The sequence below is a fragment of the Pseudoliparis swirei genome, chromosome 5 (assembly GCF_029220125.1).
Source record: "Pseudoliparis swirei isolate HS2019 ecotype Mariana Trench chromosome 5, NWPU_hadal_v1, whole genome shotgun sequence".
Taxonomy (NCBI): Eukaryota; Metazoa; Chordata; class Actinopteri; order Perciformes; family Liparidae; genus Pseudoliparis; species Pseudoliparis swirei.
In genome coordinates this window covers 12,698,501-12,718,839 of record NC_079392.1, presented here as the reverse complement: position 1 = coordinate 12,718,839, position 20,339 = coordinate 12,698,501, and the positions used below count along the sequence as shown (strand labels likewise).

General features: G+C 42.4%; 1 protein-coding gene across 12 annotated transcripts in view; it reads right to left on the bottom strand.

The window, feature by feature from the left end:
* The window catches only part of lpp (LIM domain containing preferred translocation partner in lipoma), a 131,446-nt gene that overhangs the window by 64,312 nt on the left and 46,795 nt on the right, over positions 1-20,339 (bottom strand). For all 12 annotated transcript variants that reach the window (XM_056414710.1, XM_056414713.1, XM_056414712.1 and 9 more), the window contains 3 exons: positions 18,145-18,341; positions 5,056-5,159; positions 1,972-2,094 (listed from right to left, as the gene is read on the bottom strand). In XM_056414710.1, coding sequence (XP_056270685.1) covers positions 1,972-2,094; positions 5,056-5,159; positions 18,145-18,337 — 420 coding nt within the window. In that variant the 5' untranslated portion in view covers positions 18,338-18,341. The remainder of the gene's footprint in view (positions 1-1,971; positions 2,095-5,055; positions 5,160-18,144; positions 18,342-20,339) is intronic.

Here is a 20,339-nt window from a genome sequence, read left to right as displayed (position 1 = left end):
TGTACTCTAAATATTGGTTTAGCTTAGCATGAAACACTTATTCACAACATACACGATAGTGTACGACAACACGGAGGCTCCGCAGTTAGAAACACTACATTACTCCTTTCTCAGGCAGCGAAGACCAGATCCACGACATCGGTTTGTACCTTTCACAATAAAAGCCCTCGAAAGAACAACTGTGCACAGACCCTTGTGGGCATCTGGTCCATGCAGAATGTTAACCTGACAACACAATGTCGGCAATCTACGACCAAACCATTAAATATCAAGACACACATTTAACCATATTTTGTATAATCTTGTGTTATTTACAGTATGTATATAACTTCCCACAACACGAAGCCTACCAGAAATCAGCAGGTGATATTTTACTCACTTGCCTGCGGTGTGCATAGTTTCACAGCCACACGGCTCATTTCTTTGTCGCCCTGTATCCGCTGTGTTTCCAATGTGTGATCACTTCCACTTTGTGTGCTGTGCACCCATCATGCTCCCTCGGACCGGGAGCTTGGAGTCTCGAAACCAAAAGGACAAAAGCAATCGCAACCAACAGTCTCTTGTCGGTCTTTGTCAGGCGGCACACAAGTGTCATTTTCCACAAAAGATTCCAACGTGCCTTTTACAGGTCTGAGAGAAGAGGGTACGTCCACCGACGTGCTTTTAAGTGCTATGAAAGTAGTTGAAACAGTTGGAATCGGCTTTCTCTCCACATTATAGTCTCTATCTGACATAATAGGTCAGTGGATGCAAATGTGTGCATCTCGTATGAGGGCACTGACCCTCATCTGAAGCTAAATGCACAGCTCCGTCAATAATTGATCACCGTAACCCTGTTTTCAGTCTCACATATGCACCCTTTAATAAATAAATTAAACAGACAACATGTAGACATGGTGAGTACACGGTAAATAACCCACAGAATGAAAACTGGGATACCTTTCAGAATATGTTGGACTTGAATATAGTGCAGTTGGGGTGCCCTCACAAAAAAATAAACTTTCAGGTATTACATTATTGCTCGAATATCTCACTGGAGATATGATCTGCGTGGCGCTGAAAGCCCCTCCGAGCCTTTGGTTAGGTTTTTTTATCCGCCTGTCCTACATTTAGTGTGTGTCAAACAATTTAGTGAACTGCCCAAGGCTTTGACTTTTTGAAGTTGCTCTTAATACCATTTAATATCAACTAATGATATAGGTCAAGACACATTTTTTCCCATTGGTGCAAAACATCCTTAAAAGATGCAGCATACAGGTCTCTTTCCAGCAAGAACCTTTTGAGCTACAGCGAATCATTTAGTTTCAATTGTGTGAAATGATTCAGTAAAAAGTAAAACGTCTCCAAAAACAGTGTGATGTAAATGTACACGGTTGTTGTCCGTTTCATTATGTGAAATATTAAAAAGGTACTTGGTCATTTAGTTTTTAAGTTGGAGGGCTTGTGAGAGACCTTTTGTTTTTCTTCCAACGGTTAAAATCGTCAACATATGCTAAATTTGAGTCCCGATGAGCCACGCACCCAAAACCCTGCGTCCTACATTTCCCATAGTGCAACTTGAGAGCATCTCTCATTACACCATGCCGACCACATACATCCCTTTGTGTTTCAGACTCCAAACATCCAGGTTGTAACACAGTCCTACCCTGGGGGTAACCATGATGACATCACTATGAGTTTCTTTATTATTATTTGTTTCTAAAACTTTTAAAAAGCTCCCTCCAAAGCCACCAAGGACACTTTTGTAACCGTTTTCATAGATTGAATAGCACTGGTCATGTCCAGGTAATTGAACTGTATGTGTAAAATCTGTGCACTGCACCTTTAATGTGAAAAGTAGCCCGAAACAACAGCTGTTCGTTGAACGTAGTGCTATATTTCCCCCAAAATAATTGTACTGAGAAACAGTGCGAGAGTAAACGTGCATGGCTACTGACTGCCGGTGTGTATTAGCATGTGCAGGGGTCGTACTTGTGCGATGCGTGGCTTGTAGGGCGAGCTGCTCTCCAGGTCGGCCAGGATGCTCGTGAGGGAGTCGATCTCGGCATCCAGACTGGAGCGCCTCTCCTGCAGAGTCTTCTCCGGTCCTCTCATCTGTGAGCAAAATACGACCAAGATGGGGTTGAAACGACACTACGTCACTTTGCACAGCTGCAATCACGAGTACAGGACAGATTGTCATCCACGAGGAGCGATTCTACTGACTGGGAGGCGTTCGCTTGTGGATGACACACTCAGAGTTCGTGCTTCACCTTGACCCGACACCATCCTTTTGAAAGCCACATATCAAGAGCAGACTTCTCTCTGGGAGAAATGTGGTAAGAAGCAACGCATCGTCTGTTCATGAAGCGGTGCACTATTCAACCTCCTGCTTTTCAACACACTTGGATTTACAGTATTTCATTCTTCATGCATTATTCATCACAATCTCATCCAGCAGTATTTCAAACAAAAAGGTCAATTCATTTTATTTTATAAAGAATTAAAAGTCTGATATTTTTCTATTCCATATTTTAAACATGTGCCCCATAAAAGATGATGAGAATTGCTTAGATTTTTATTACCAGATGAAGCTTGAAAGTGTCATAAACCGGATGGCTCCAGCAGTCTGAGACCGAGCTGATTTATAATCTACATTTTTCCCTTCAGTTTCACCGCAGAGCAAAACACAACTTTAGCATATAAAAAAATATTACAAATATTAAAAAAACACTAAATATAACTTAATCTGCAGCTACATAGCTACAATGATCTGACCGTTAGTGACACACGGTTTTCTACAACAAATTCCGGGAATTTCTCTACGGAATGACATATTTTTAGTCCTCTGAACTATGCTGCAACTGCAAGAAGACTTCTTGCAATTGCCTGCGGGGCCTTTTTGAGTTGGCTGGATCAGTGACTGCTTCTTATTCTAATGTTATGTGTTTGGATTGCCTGTCACAATCCATTACAGGCTGGGCTTGCCTCCTTTTGGAGCAGAGCTGCTGCTGCTTAAAAAACATCTAAGGCTATCATGAGCGAGGAGGGGAGGGAGGGAGGGGGCTGCGGGGTAAACAAAGCAAAACACTAATGGCTCGTCTCAAATAAACAACAACAAATTAAAAAATAAAATAATAGAAAAGAAAAAAACGTATTTCACGGGAGAATAACGAGGAGGATGAAAGCAAACATTGCGGTCTTTGTGATGTGTTGGAATTCTGCGTGTCGGGCTTCACAATGTGGACAACAGCCTCCGTCTTCCCCGCTCCCACGGAAGGGTTCGCCGCCGAGCGCGTCACAACCTAGACCTCCGTCTAGGTCAGGGTGATAGAGACAAGGAATAGTTTGCTTTTCTTCTGAGGAAGTACCACTTAAACGTTTTTGCTTCATTGTGTGAGATTCCTCTGCTGGGGCACGGAGAGGCAGATACAAAGACATTCTGATTGATATCTACCCCCCCCCCCCCTTTTCTTTTCTTCTCTCCTGCAGTTAAAGACTTCTCGCTCTGGCTACAGGGCACATAATTAAGATACCAGTGTTGTATTAAGGAATTCAGTTGCATGGCTAGACAATATGACGGAAGAAGAAAAGTCAGGGATAACAAAAAATGTTTTAAAGCAGTAAGGCAAGAGAACTAATTAAGCACTTAATTTCTTTGTGCGTCTACTGCCGGTGTCGTTCAGAAGAAGATGGCAGTGGAAAAAAGGGAAAAACAGAATCCTCACACAAGCTTCAGAAAACTTTGGGAGACGAGGACTGTGGATTTTCAGCGAACACGAGGAACAAACCATTCACAGTGAAGATCCTTCATGCACTCCTGCTCGGCCTGTACTGGAAGCTATCTTAGACATGCACCAACGTCCCATTTGTTTTCCTTTATAAACAGCAGCCAGCCGCCAAGTTCAATATGAAGTACGAACAGTTACCTATCAAATGGATTGAGAGCCAGATTTGACCGATCCATGTTGTATTGTGTTGTTAAAATATCATATATATATATATATAAAAGTTTTTCCTGTTTTTTTTCCTGTTTTTCCTGATCCGATGTGAGGTCCTGGGACAGGGATGTACCCGTGTACAGATTGTAAAGCCCTCTGAGGCCAATTTGTAATTTTGGGCTATACAAAATTAACTATACATATTTATATATATATATATACACACACACATATGTGTGTGTGTGTGTGTGTGACCTTACACGTAGAAGAAGAATCACACAGTTCGGTCTACATATGAGAGTTTAGAATCCGAGCTGGAGTGAGATAAGGGCCCTAGTATAAATACGGTTATGGTAATTTTTTTTATATTTTCTAAAAGTTATTTGTGGCTCCATAAAATGAACAATAGCAGAAAGCTTTTTTTGGTCAAATTTTGTCGATGGCTGATGTCTAACCGCTCAGCCGACCCTAAATGTGTGATAGGAAAGCAGGAAATTCAGAAGTGGAACTGCCTTTTTTAGATCATAACATAATACGTATGAGAGGTAGTTTCCATGGAGGCCTTAACACACGCAGGATGCAGCCCTTCACTGACGTATACAGTTTGTGTGGGAAGAGCGGCTTCATTTGCACGCATTGCATCGCTTATTTAAATTCCCTCCGTCTCTACACAGGAAGCATTCGTTTAGAATGAGAAAAATATGTATATTTAAAAAAAAAAGGGTGTTTGAGGGGGGTGGGGACATGTGAACGAAGGAATGTGAAGCTCTTGGAGGTTTTCGCAGCAGGGGTCAAGTGCTAAGAGTGTCGGTTAGATCACAGAGGCCAGAAATCTCCCCCCCCCACCCCTGGGAGGGTACAAACGCCTGTGGGTATTATAACCAGGCTCCACCAATAGGTGTCAGCCTTTTATGCTTCCTGCACTGAAGGGAGTATGCTTGTGTGTGGCTCCTTGAGTCAGGACGTCCAGCTCCAGGCAGCAGCTCTGGAGCTGGACGTCTCTGCTGCAGCTTTCTTTGGGGTTTTTTCTGGAATTAGTGCACAAACTCAGTGCACTCGGGACATCTTTTGCTTTCCTTTACGGCTCTTCGAGATGAAATTGAATGCAATAACACACACACACACCCAGCCTTACCTGAAAATCACAGGAGTTCATCGGTGGAGGAGACGGGAAAGAACCAGGGGGTGGTGAGAAACCGGTTGACTCTTCGGCAGGTGGCGGAGGGGGTGGGTAGTCCACTGGGATAGGCACACGCAGACACAGACACGCAGACACAGACACACACACGCAGACACACACACACACACACACAGCTTCATAAATACTTCCCCTTTTTTCCTACATTTCAAACTGTCACAATCCTAAAGAGCAGACGCCACTGAATTAAACTACAAGAAACCCATTTGTATTCATATTCTTGATAACCAGTGTGACAGGTGCAGAAAACAAGAAATTATACAGCTATTTTTTTCTTTAATAAATTTCGGGAATTGCGTAAACTCCTTAAGTTGTTTATCTTGGATGTAGGTGGACGGTGAACAGCTCCCATGATGCTCTGCACAGCCAACAGTGCATTACGCCGTGAGATAAACGGAGGTTACTGTGTGGATCGATCTGCTTGAGGCCCTGCATGATGCGTGGCGAATGTGCACACACACGCCTCCCTGTTCAACCGCGCGTGCGTACGTGTGTGTGTGTGTGTGTGTGTGTGCGTATAAAGTTCAAAAGTGTCTTTCCACAGACGTACTTGTGATGTCGGTCACAGACACAAATGCTCGGATTCTACAACTTGGTGTGCAAAATTAAAGCTGCTGCATTACAAATATTCCCAACTGATCTCAGAGCAGCGTGTGATATGAACGCGTTCGCTCGGCGATGACGCCGCGGTGAATCCTCTCAGTAGAGCACCGTGGCCTCTTTCAGCTCTTTGTTTTGGTTTTCACAACTGTCGTCTTTCGTTTCACTCATCGGTCGCATTCAGCAACTGCTCTCAGTTAAAGAGCTCTAAAAAGCCGCTGTTCACAACCTGCTCAGCAGGCTCACCAAAACAGATTTTGCAGTAATCCAATTTCAATTAATGGATCAAAATGGATGCAGAAATAACTACATGATGAAGCCAATTTGTCAAAAGTCTAAATTCATGCTTCGACTTGTTTTTCATTGAGTCAGGGTATGATATGCTAACTTTGTAGCTGTTCCTCCCGTTTCATATTTATTATATAGTGTACAATCTCCTTTTCCTTGCCCGTGTACAAATAGGAGGTAATACTGTAGAGCTCTGGGTCGCCGGAGACAGCTTCAATAAAGTTGTCGTCCCCTCCGATCGGCTGTTTTAAGTGGAGTTGACTGGGTTTTATAGCTGCGACGCATCTTTTCATTCAGCACGTTAGAGCTGCGCTGCTCACGATAAACTTAGGGATTCAGGACTTTTTCAGACCCCATCAGATTCCAGTGTTGCATGAATAAGCTGCATGTGTGTGTGTGTGTGTGTGTGTGTGTGTGTGTGTGTCAGTGCCATCTGTGCATCCCTGCTGGAAACAGTGACTTTTTAGAACACAGTCAATAAGTTTATCCCCGTTCATCCTTGAGTTGTCCGAAAGCTATAAATCCATCTCTCCAATATTCCTGATCAATATGGATTATTCTTCACAACTTTCTCTTGAACTATAACATCCAAAACAATGGAAAGAGGATATGCCGTCATTCCATAAAGAGCCTCGTCATCCCACGTCGACGGATTGACACACCACACCATTGCAACAATTTGATTAACTAAAATGCATTAATCTGTGTTTCTTGTCCCGCAGATTGGAAATGTAAATGCCGCATTACAAACAGGTCGGACTAGGTGTTTGTTCTGCCAGAGGAGGAAAGGAGCCAAGTGTGTCGTTCTGAAGTCCACGCTAATCCAAGGATTGCATCCAACCACATGTTTCAGACCGGATAAGGAGTCACGTGCCAAATTAAATTGTGATTTGGCTTCTTTTTGGCGCAGGACTGGCGACCATGTACTTCTAAGTACCAAACCAAACATGAGCTTTGCAAATTAAAGACTTTTATGGGACGTAATGGGAATTTGTTCCAACGCTAAGACTTTGATGAGTCCTGTTCAGAAATTCCATTTGCTTTCTGTGGCTTTTATCTGTTTTCATTAGAATCTAATTGATGTCATCAATGTAGTTTATCCAAGGCAGCTGACCAAATTAATTAAGCGTGTTTTTTTGTTGTTGCCTTGACAAAACAGCCCAGAGAAGAAGGAGGGGGGGGGGGGAAGCCGCAGACATAATTAGGGATGGGTATCGTTTGGGTTTTTTCCGATACCGGTGCTAAACCGGTACTTTTAAAACGATACCGGTGCCTAAACGGTGCCTGAACCGATACTTTTTTTTTTAAACGCACAATGAGGACATTAAAAACCTCTTTGGCCATATTCCCTGTAGAAGCCGTTATCATGGAGCACTGACAAACAACGGATATCAGACTGTTAACATACACAATATATGTTCTCCATTATATGATGTGATATGTATCGTCATGTGCAGACTTTATAGGGTTAATCCTGTCACTGTTTTGATGGGCAAAGAGAACAACCAATCAGAGGTACTGAAGATGACACGTGACAAATAAAGTGTTGCTTCTGACAGCGAGAGGTCCACTGAAACAAAGTGATGCCCTACGGTCTTTATTCCTCCGTCATTATATTCCCGGTAACACCGGGTATACAGCCGGGACCGCTGGACATCAACACATCTGCTAGCAGACTGTCACGCTCGTAGCTAGCGCTAGCTACGAGCTAACTTAAGCATGGTTATAATGGCTAATTTATTATTTCTTGGGCTACTTTTATGAATGCAAGACTTGCAATCAACGTTACGGTAGAAATCTGAGTTCAGGCTGCTCGTCATAATCGGTCTCCACGTGTTCAGGGGGACCGGTGACGGTCTCCGCGTCGCGTCCAGCCTGACGCTGGTGTGCTCGACACGGGTTCACAGTCACACACGGCGCAGCCTCCGCTGTCAAAGTTAAATATGAGAGGCTCGTAACCTGCTGACAGGGCGGAGTCACCTGAGAAGTTCACAACAATAGTTTTTTTCAATTTCAATCGGCTCAGGCACCGGAAAGAAGCACCGAAATGTGCGTTGCGTTTCGGTCCGGGTAATACCGGTTGTATTGGAACCGGTACCACATTGGCACCGGTTTCCGGTACCCAACCCTAGACATAATGCAGCATGGTTAAAATTGGACACATGTCTGCATCTTGAATATTACAGCATTTAAAAAAGTGTGAGCATTGCATTAAAACATTCCCTCCGGGTGCTCGAGGGCCTCCGTGTGAATTGTTTATATAATAACCTTGTGGCCTCTGCTAAAACTCCAGAGTGCAACAGCTCCTCCAAACCCATGGGAGAGGAAATAAAATATGCCTCTCGACAACAAGTTCTCTGCCCCCGTCCTCCCTCCCCACCGGCACAGATCCTCTCTGCCAGAGCGTATAAGTCACTTGGAACTCGCTGGCTTACGGAGAATTAAAACATTAACTTTCATGTACGCTTCCCCTCGAACATCGGAGATGTTTTGGAGTTCTCATTTCAGGAAACGCAAGGGTTGTAAATGTTAGAGAAGCATGTTTTATTGAAAAGGTCTTAAGAGTTCTGAATGTGGAACAGTGGAAAGCCAGGCGGTCTTTTAATAGAAGCCTTTTCAAATCATGATGAGACACCACTGGCAGAAACATCACGTTTCTATGCACTGGTTCTCTTTTACTTGTTTGGCTAGGGTTATGTAGATTTCTAGATTAGATATTGCAGTATTTGCATATTTACACATAACATTTCAGAAAAGTGTCATGGTGATATCTATTTTTGGTCTCGTCTTAAATGTCATTTTTCAATACACACTTTACAGTTTCATTCCTCTGTATATTATGAAGGTTATTTTACTGAGGTTTGTTCATATATCATTTAGAGCCTAATTTATAGCATAATTAATTCATAAACATGGCAAATATGGATTTTTTTTTATATAAACTGATAATATGTCAACAATATGACAAGAAATGTGAACCTGTTATCTAATTTTCAGATTTAGTTTTGGCAAATGTCCCATATTTAATAATATAATGCACCGAGAAAGAAAACATACAATGTTGGAAACTTAAGAACTTAAGTAATTGTACTGTTAAAGCTTACTTGAATAATGCAATGTGTTTCTACAAAAGTAACCATCTGACTCTCTATATCTGCACATTTAAATAATCAGGATTTTACAGGCGTCATCTTGCAAAAGGAACCCGTCTCTGCAGCTGGAACTCAAAGCCAGAGAGGAGCTGAGATGCGCCCTTTGAACACAGCACCTCACACCGGAGATGTGCACAAAGGTAAACCGCTCTGGCTGAAGAATCATCACACCCAAAACACAATTACAGCTGCAACTTAAATTTGCCCTGTGGACTTTTCTTGCAAACTAAAAAATGTGGCTTTACTGTTATTTACCAAAATACATTGAACCACGTCTCTGAGCGACCCGCTTGAACTCAAACACATTACTCAGCAGCATTACTGCCTTTTATTGTCAATTCAATGATTTTTCTCCCGATAATTATTTCTGTCATCATCGTCTGGGGCACTGACTTATCTGGGGAAATTGTGAAGATCTGCAGGGATTGAAAACAATGACCTTTAACCAGATGTTAGGGGGAAAAAAAGATGCAAAAATATACACAAAATAAAGTAAACAACAAGCCGTTTCAAACCAACCAGTACGAGTCGCTGTGAGAAAACCCTCACTGGCTTCCCACCAATAAACACCAGTGTGTCATGGTGGGGAGAAAACAACGAGGCCTAAGCTCCTCCAGCGGGGCCTGGGCCTCCGCTGTCGTCTGCGTCACCCGGTGTTTCTGCCATTTCTAATGGATCTAAACTCAGCACAGGTCTGAGCGGTCGAGCACTTCCTGTTCTGCAGGTCGGAGAGCGGCCTCTGTGCCGTGAATGAAGCTGGCTCCATTTGTGACAATCGAGAGTTGGGGAGCTCCAGAGTGAGCGAAGCAGCGGGAAGACCGACTTAATGCAACAACTCCCCCCCCCCCCCCCCCCGCTTTTATTGAGCAATTGCTTTTAAGTGGCGTTGTTGTGAACAAGGAATCCTAATCAGTGATTACCGTTATTTGAGAGGCCGTAAGAGGAATGATTGGTTATCAGGACCCTGAGCATTGCTGAGAGGGAGATGAAAGATCCAGCTGTGACAGAGACAAATATTAAACTTTGTCTCACAAGTAAGTGGCACATTTATAAACACTTCAAGTGCATCATATGACTAATGGCTGCCAACTCGAAGTGCGACGACGTCTTTAAGGAAACGCCGTCAATATATTATGCAAGTTGTTGCAAACGAGAAATATCCGTAGCGAATAGTTTTTTTTTTTAATCACAAAAATGGTGCTCTTTGTTGAGGATTATCGTATTCTGTTGGGGCTGAAGGTTAAGCATATGTTTACAGATTTACATACGTACAATATTATCAGTTACACGTGTGTAAGCGCTGGCCATCTGGTCTTTAACGACTTAGGACAAACCGCACGTTTGCAAGAGAACTGGAGACACCTCAAACACGAGGGACTTTTTGTCCCATCGCTGTGAAAAGAAGAAGAAAAAGAAAATTTTCCCCACCGCGTGTTTGGGCTCACCGGACGTAAATCATCGCCCACCGTCTGAAATTGAGGTATCGCTGAAAAGTTAAGTGCCTAATGTCTGAGTTTTTCAAAAAATACAACTTCTCAAGTACCCGATTATTTTTTATATTCGCACAGACCTAATCGGTTTAGAAAATAACAGAAGTGGCTTTTAGATTATCCAGTAGCAAAAAAAAAAAATCTTTAATCCCCTCCAGACCAAACGAACAAAGTGTTTTAAGTCCTGGTGTCGGTCCGCATGCTTTATCTCCACGCCGCCCGTTCCAACTGTGCTGCGCATGTTTCCACCGGAGTAAAGCAGCTGAGCCCGGCTCTTAATTAGCATGATACGCATAGCGGGGTGATATATGACTTCATTCGGTTTGGAAATGAAGGGATTTGAGCTCTTTGGAGATATACTTGTTTTTAAGTGTAAAGAGGAAGACCCAGATTGGCTTCTGCTGCACAGAAGAATTCCCACAGGGGGATAAAATGCAGACCAGGAACAATAGACGGATTACGTCTCCGTATTAAAGCAAAGAAACAAATGCGGAGGATAGGTGAACCGTTTGAGAGCAGCAATTTATTTTTTTATCCCATCTTAAAGCTTTAAAAACATCGAATGGGCCCCAAAATGTGACGTGTAGAAGGGTTTGCCCAATGAGCGAATGATTCATCCATGACCGAGAGGGACAGCTTTTACTGTCAATCCCTGCATTATTATCAAATACCAACATCAGTACCAGCCTCAACACACCCTTGTCAGAGTATATGTATATTTATATAATTAGTTACAAATTATGTTTGGCAGATTGGTTCATGCATCAACACTTTTCCAGTGCGCAAATGAGTTTTTGAAATCTTCCTTATCATTCAAACTTTGAAAGGACCGACCGGATGTGCAGAACAACATTTCCACCGTGCTGGACAAGCCGTCACAGAGTTCAGGTTTAGAGAAATAAAAACGTCTCATTGTGGCTGCAGGAGAACGGACGGCAGATGTAATTCAACAAAGACACACGGGTCCACACTGGAGGAAAGATTCAAAGAGTAACTGCAGACGAAGCGCGACGAGAAGTTGAGGCGGGAGGCGTCCTCAGAGCGGCGGCCTGTGGGCTCTGTGGGGACGCGGCACACTCATTGGTGGATGTCCTGTCGATTCTCATGGCGACGCCCATGAGGGACTCTGACATAACAACCGGTAGTCAGTTTGCCTCTGGCCAGTCAAGCAGTGAGGAATAAAAACAGCTTATGCACATGTTTGACACTTTTGAACTGCTGTGAGCAAACAATTAGTCCGTTTTCTGGAAACTTCAGCGCGTGAAGTCGGATCAAAAGCAGCATCTCAGATATTCTTCAACTCTCGCTGTGTATCAAAAACGTATCACGCTTCATGATCAAAGGCGGACATCATGAGGCAAAACAACACACTGGTGTCACAAAAAGCCCTCAGTATTCATTCAAGTTGTTTTTTTAGATTTATTAAGTTAGATAGGTTTTTATCTCTTCATAATATAAATACATTCTGAGGGAAGCGGCTGGCGAGGACTCATTCTCGTGTGAATCTCCTTTTCACCAAAGAAAAGAAAAGAAGAAAAAGAAATCCCTCTTTCAACACCTGATCATCAGATATTGCAGAAGCCGTTTGAAATGCTGGTTAGTACAAATAAAACAATGGTGCAAGGCAGCGCCTCGGGACATCTCTCAATACATCCATGAGAAGGCCACGCTCATTTAAAGGGCAACAGAAAGCCCAAAAGGAAAACACAAAGGGGATCTCCAGTCTGTTTCACAGATACGACCTCGCTCGGGACTTCTCCCACGAGAGAGCAGAGGCGACTGACCGTCCCCGACAAGATCGGTCATAGAAGCATTTCATTTGTTTTCAGCCAATCGGTGAACTGCAGCTCTCACCAACACCAGCATGGCCACTAGCGCGACTGCTGTGGGGCTGAAGTCGTATACTTCAACAGTTTCATTTTAAAACTTTCTTGACATAAAAAAGAATGTGCTTTTAAATTGATAAACATCGTTGGGTGGATGAAGTTCATGGCACAATTCAAATGGGATCAAAAACAAAAAGTTATCTGCTTGGTTACAGAAATCCTCTTTGCCAATGTAAGTATATTAAACAATATATGTGTGGGCGACTCCTCTGGTTGTATAGAAGTCTATGGAAAATGACGACTACTCTCTTGGTTTATTCCCTTAGTAAACATTGTAAACATGAGTTTATGGTCTCAATCTCTAGTTTCAGGTCTTCTTCAATACAGCATGATGTTCTTTAGTAACTTAAAGTCTATTTAGAGTCAAACAGACCATAAAGTATGCTTTAGGGCGGGCTTACTGTGATTGACATGTAGAACGTTAACCCTTTCAGGGTTTTCACTTCATGAAAGCCTTAAAATGTCTCAGTTGTGCTTAGCTGTACTTACAGTCTATGGATTTAAGTTATAAGCAGTCATGTGTAGCTGATTTAAATTCCACCAGTCTTGGATGGATATTTAAAAAGTATAACCACCATATGGTACAACAATTCCCTCGTTGTTTTATGGCCGCTTTTCACACCTTCCGTTGCTTTAGATTGTCTTTATCTTTTTAATTGCTGTGGTATCTTTTTGGTATGACATCATAAATGACTGACACACTGTTGCCAACACACTGCAACAATCAGAGCCTAACCTGCCTTCGAAAGCTAGTTTGTATTGCGGCGTTATTGCACTGGATTGCATGACCTTGTACGCTTGTTCATGATATTTTGTCCACCTCTCCTCCAGAGAGCCGCAGAGCTGATCATCATCATCGCACAACCATTATCCGTGTACTCTTTTTCCCTAAAACTTGCACAGAAGACTCACAGAAGAAGCAGCCGAGGCAAAAAGCAATCACGGGTGATTGAGAGTGAGAGCTCGTGTCCCATCTGAGATCCACTTAAACCCTCAAATCTGATCTGTTGGAAGGAGTTCTGGGGAAAGGGTCACTGTCTGAGACCTATATGTCATCCACGTCCTCCTGCTGGGGGGCTTTAATCAGAACAAGTTCAACCTATAAAAAAATGAATAAATAAACTAAATTAAATAAATCTGAGGGTAGCTGCGGCGGCTTCTCTTGTCCGCACAGTGAACACGGCCTCAGACTGCAGCCCGATGCTGGCCCCCGCCACACAAAGGGGCAGCGAGGCGCTGGGCCAAATTGACTTGTCCCTAATTTTTATGCTAATCCTCAATTTTCTTTTATATCAGACACTCCCCACACATGATATAAAAGATATTAAATAAATAAACAGAGACCCAGATTATCTCCCCCGCCCCCCGTAAAGACGTCTTATCCTTAGACGAGTGGAGATGTCTGCAGATGGCTTTGCATATTTGTGTGTTCGAAATGCTGACAACTAAATCACTCGTGTCATTATCAAATGTTAATGTTTAAAACAATGATGTGGCCCAAGCGGCAGAACATTTCACCACTTGAGTTTTTCACTGTTGAGAAATCTTTAGGAAGAGAACGTCCTTTAAACCCTGGCAAACGCTTCAAAACAGATATTAATTTGTTCTTCCTCCACATTTCCCCGTTTCTATAGTCGACCTCAACCGAATCTTTATTATGAAGACACAATTCAGAGCAATGCCCAGTTGATGTAATTACCGCCACAGTCAATGTGAGAGATAATAGAGGATAGTAATGAAATGAAGGAGGGAACAGAAGTCACCGAGGTTATGAGATGTTAACAATGTGACTTTGTAAAACATTTACATTACAACAATTACATCTTTAGCGATGCAGCCCCGCCCTCTTTATATTGCTTCATTAATCCTCTTAACCCCGGTCAATGATTCATTGTGGAAAATAAGTCGGGTGTCTAGATTAAATGTTTTGTGGGCAAATTACATTTTGGAATTATAAGGTTTTAACAATGAGAACTGAGTTGAATTAATTTTTTTCAAAAGAAAATCAAAGAATCTGTGAACATGACTAAAAGGCACTAGAAGTACCCGGTGCACGAGTTTCCAAGCAAAGCTTTTGTTTTAAAATGTCCTGTTTGGAACGGAGATAGAAGAAAATCAAGCGCGGGGGATTTCCCCCCAGAGGATGATATTTTATTAAAGAAATAAATGATGAATTAATAACGACGACATTACAACTGTCACTTGTACTGGTTAAATTGTCAAACAACAGCAGCGGGTCGTCACACCGGCTGTCATGCGTCATGTGGATTTCATTTGTGACTTTGATGGCCACTCTGTGAGCGCCGCCAAAGATCCTCTCTGAGGTCAGAGGAGCGTCGCTCTGCAACTCCACTGAACAACACTGTTCTCATAGTCCGGACTACTCCAGTGATACTTGGAACATTTTGTCAAATTCTGCATTCCTTGTCCTAAAATGCTGCTCGTCAAAGGAGCATCGGTGATGTGCGGCAAATGAAGCTTTTAGAGCTTTTGGGGCTGAAGAGATCATCCAGCTTTCTTTCTTCTGTGACACGAGTAATAGAGGTAATGGCACTGGAATATTATTAATTAAATACATACAATCGATTTGTTTATCACAATCATCAATCCTCCGTGGCTCCATATATACACATATTTATATATATACATACACACTTTCACTGCAGGCCAAGCCAAACTCTGGACACCGAAGGCCAAATTGACTAACTGAACAGATTGGCATGATGTTGTGTTTTCTTCCCAGAGCTCAAATGAGAGCCGTCTAAGAACATTTTTTACAAAACTAACATCTGGAGTAGCAGACGATCCACAACTCAAACCACAAACCCCCACGGACTGCAGTGTGTTCAACCCGACAATGTGCTCGCTGAATTTCATAACCGTTTCCCGTGTTTTGGAAATCGGAAGGTTCTTTGGGGGGGTTGAGGTTAAAAGTTTAGATAATAGTCACATTACAACACATGGACCAGATGGGGAGGTGGGACACATGTGGCTGGATGGAACGACTTCATAACAACTGGCTTACTGGAGGCATGCACTATGCACTCAGATGAGGAAAAACCTCTTCATGGAACGATTACAAAAATTAAATAAAGATGATCGTATAATTGTGTTTTTTTGATTGAGCAAATATGATATGACCATGGGAAAATATTATATAATAACATGATCATTTATGATTTTTTCCTAATCACATTGAGTTACCGGGACTAACCTTAAAATTAACAAATGAATGAATTGAATTACCCCATCTAAATTTAACAAGAAACTCAAACTTCAACAAAAAAATTATAAATATATATTTCCGTTCAGTTTTTACACCACACATTGGTCACATTATTACTCGTTCAATGACATTAACAAACGTGGAAATATTCCTTCATCTTTGTTAATTTTGCATGAGAAAAGTGCTCAGTGGTTTTCATTCAGAAAACATATCGTGATGCATATTGTTATCTAGATATGAAATGACCTATATCGGGATAAAGGATTTTAGCCATATTGCCCAGCCTTCCAAACAAAAACAAAAGAATCACACATTTTACTTAATTTAGAAAAGATCTTTTGAAAGAAAAGATATGAGTCTCTTTCTCTCCCTCTCTCTGTGTGTCTTATGAAGGCAGCCGTTTGGAGTCATATCTATCGCATGTAAAACAAGAGTTCTGCTCTGCAGAGCACAGCCTCCGTCTTTGCTCAACTTAATTCTACTAAATCTTGAATAATCTCAGAGATGTGAATCTTAATAATTCCAGACCGTAACCCTGTTGCAACGGAACAGAGACTAATTAAATAGGTTACACTAAAACTCAGTTTATTGAATATTACCGTTCCGTATTCAAACTCTTTTAGTCAAATAAACCATCAGCTCCCAGGGGGGGCCTAGAAAATAGCAGATTTAGCAAGGCTTCCTGGACTCGCACATGACTGCAAACCGCAGTTCTTACACTGTATGTTTATTGGAAATTAGGCATGCAACAAAGCCTCCGTCACAATGCAAATGTGAGCGTGGAGAAGACCTCCATCAAAAAATTTGCAAATGTTGCAAGGCCTCACGGCTCCCCCTGATACGGAGGCTGAAAAAGGAGAGCGACTACAGGTCACTGACAAAGTATTGTGGGGATCAGAGTCTGAGCCGCCACACACACACACACACACGGTCAATCCATCCTTTGACAAAGCTGAAGTGAAGAGGCTCATAGCGAATAAAACGAGACGGCCTGATGAATCCATTGGTAAATGTCATGCTGACCGAATAACGCCACAAAGTCAGACTAAACTGGCGTTGCAATATTCAAAAGGGTTCCCCTGACCCCTCATCTCAAGTCATCTAAAGGAAAATGGTTTCTATAGGAAGCTGTGGGCGTTCCCTTTTGCAGATAATATGACATCCCATGCCGTCTCCATCTGGGGCAAAGAACATGCAGGTTTTTTTTGCTTTATTCTTTAAATTGTGTGTTTGAATATTTATGCATACTGGGTTTCCAAATCAGTCTTGGAATAGCATACATTGTGAGTGGAAAGCCGAGACCCCGGTGGATCCAATGAGCCCAAAAGTATTCATGTTTGTTGATGTTACTTGTAGGTTTTTTTTTTAAAAACAACTTCTTGTGACCTCTGATAGTCACAGCCTCATGACACTTGAAATCTGAGCCGCTGGAGCATTCGGAGCGTGGAGGGCGTTTCTAGCTCTGTGGACGATGCGGCGGCTTCTGAGCAGCTTCCAGAACACCAACGTGAAACATGCAGTTCATGCAGAAATCTCCAAAAGTTTAGAATATCAAACTACGGCGCAGACTTTTCTGTGGTGCTCCTCGAGGTCTTGGTGACCTAGTGTGGGATTGTTTATCATTTTTTTGTCAATACTCAAGTGGTCAAAAATAATTTAATTCAGCATCAAGTTTGTGTGCAACAAATGGACAAACCAACCGAAAGGACTGAGAAAAGGTGGATGGATGATCGGTGTAATCGTGACAATAGAATGATCTTGTGCATCATTGAGTATATTTCAGTGTCTTGCACCTTTTCTACAGCTCTGTTTGTCCATGATTAACTGCTCCTCTGTTTTGCAGGTCTGTTCACAGACCAGCTGCAGAATACGGTCGCAGTCACATCTTTTTATTACTGAGTTTTTAAGCACCGTAAAAATTCATCGTATTGCAACTGTGTAAACCAACACTGAGTATCTCCAGTATCTGACAAATAAAGAGTGAATAGATGATGTGCAATACTTAAACAAATAGCTTCCAGAAATCTTTTTCTTCAATAAGTGTTTTGTCAGAGAAACGCAGCTCAGTTTCTGCTTTAAAAGGGAAACAGTTCGACAGTTAAAGTTGGAGCTGCAGACTGCGCGACTCCCCACAATCAATATGGTGACATTGCTCCTCAAGTTCACTCGTTTCTGTGGGAAACTGCAGAGTTCATTGTTGAGAAATATGAATAATTTAAGCTGAAGTGGACTGACACAAACAATGGGAGAGGGCAACATGAGATGTGCAAGATGTGAGCAAAATCTGACAAGAGTAATGTGACGTGCTTAAGATAAACTCCTGCTTACGAGGGGGGGGTCGTCTAAAGGTTTCATTGTAAATCTGGTTCCTCCTGTGTGGTTACCTGCAGCGTCGGAGAAGGCGGGCTCTCCCGCGTGTTTATAAGGGTTGAACTTGGGCTTGGGGGCGACCATGGGCGGCGCACACTTCTTAGGCGCCTGCTGCTGGGAGACGGAGATGCTCGCACTACCCAAAGTGGTCTCCATCCTGGCGGCCACTTGTCCCGTCTGGTCGTTGTTGTTCACCGGGTTCCACATGGTTCTGAGGAGGAAAGATGAAAGTTATTAAAAAATGACCTCCAGGACGACATGAGGTCAGGTGACGAGGAGACGCCCTTAAAACCAGGGAACAGAGGAAACGTGACTCAACCTCAAAGAATGAAAGAATCCAGCTCCAAACTGTCTAACTTAATTTATCTTGGTCATTTTTATCTTGGAAGTACTGCCAACAGGAATGATACACAATCTTTCAAGGACAGAAGCAACGATGCTCTCTCCAGGGGAAAGAAAAGGAAGAGACCTTGTAAAAGTAAAAGGGGGCCTCATAAGTCAAACCGCACTAGTCCATGGAACAGTAATAGATTCAACTTCACCTTTAAAAATTAGAATATTGATTAAAATTATCCACTGAAATCGTGTATTTTATATGCGCGTCAAACCACCTCAGTCATGTGACCCTATCGACGTGTTCTGTAACTGCCCAAAACAAACAATCGGCAATCACTTGACAGAAACGCAGGTGTGACGAGGCGTCTCGAGGTCTCATCGGCCTTCACGCGCTCGTGCTTCCACTCTTCAGAATACAGAGAAAAGGAGAAGCGGTCAGACGCATCCAGGAAGAAGCTCTCGAGTCCCGCCCCTCCAAACAAGTATAAACACTCCTGGTGGGACGACCCGTCACATGACCAAAACATGCAGTTGCGGAGAAATATACTGAGGACGTAAAGTTTTGGCGGCCCCTGTGGAAATAAAGTCGGTTTTCTAGTGAACCGTCGACTCAGTCTGACTTTATATTACAGCTATCGTAGGAGATAAGTAAAAGAGATAATAGCCCCCTACTGGCTACTAGAAATAATGCAGGTTTCACAGCACTGGCTTCACTTTTCACACTTAGAGGTAGTCGCCTGAATACGGCCGATGACAATTTTTCAAACATTTGTTAAAAAAGGCAAATTGTGCGTCAAATTACCATTTGAAAAGAAATCTTGTCATGTTTCAGGATCCTGGTCTACTCATTATATTCTACAGACCTTTAAAAACAAAACAACACAATTTGTATATATTTTTCAATAAAAATGAGAGCGATGATGTCATCGTTCCTTCTGATATCCCATCATGCATCATTTCGCAACTGCGATCCCGGTCAAAATAATCAGACTGAAAATGGTTCAGCCATCACATTCGTCTCAGTGTTCCTCAGGATGTGTGTGTAACACTGGAGACAGCTGGCCACGGTCTCCACGACGATGTGTGTGTGCGATTCAAGTCCACAGTACTTCCTGTATTTCAACTATTGAGTCAGATTATCAAAGCAGCTGGTAATGTTATTTTGCAAAGAGGCATATATAAAAAGGAGAATAAACCACTTTGAATTCTGAACCGTTTTTGTATTTTTCTCATTCTTTTCTTGCAATGAGAACAACAAATAAAAAAAGATGTGTGAGACAAAGAGCGGCGAAAACAACGTGTTCACAAACCACAAAGGAAATGACCATTGCAGATGCAACTGTCAATCTATAAATATGTGTGTGTGTGTGTGTGTGTGTGTCTAATGTTTTTTATTCTATATATTATTTGGTAGGGATCACTGATCCTACATCAAGTCATTATTGACAGCTGACCAACATAATGACTTATTATTATTATGTTGCATTTGTGCATGAGTACGGCCTTAATACAGTTACAGTGGAGAGTCAAAGACTTTGCCGTGGCTGAAGACACAAACATCCAGTATTTCACCATCGCATTCTGAAATCATTTGAAATATTTGAACTATTTATACGCCGCGCTTTTCCCCATCCTTTTTTGTTTGCGTTTGTTGTGCTGTGTTCTGATGTTTTTATGTTGTTTATTATCCTCGGTCTGACTGATACAGGGTTTACATTCTTTTTCCGGAGCACAGGAGAGAGAGAAAAAAGCCCACGCACAATCATCTTTTAATATCTGCTGAAATCCCTGCTCCTCCTGCCGTCAGAATGGTTCTTACTTTTGATATCGCCCCCTCCCCCTCCCCCTCTCTGCTCTTAATGCTGCAATTCAG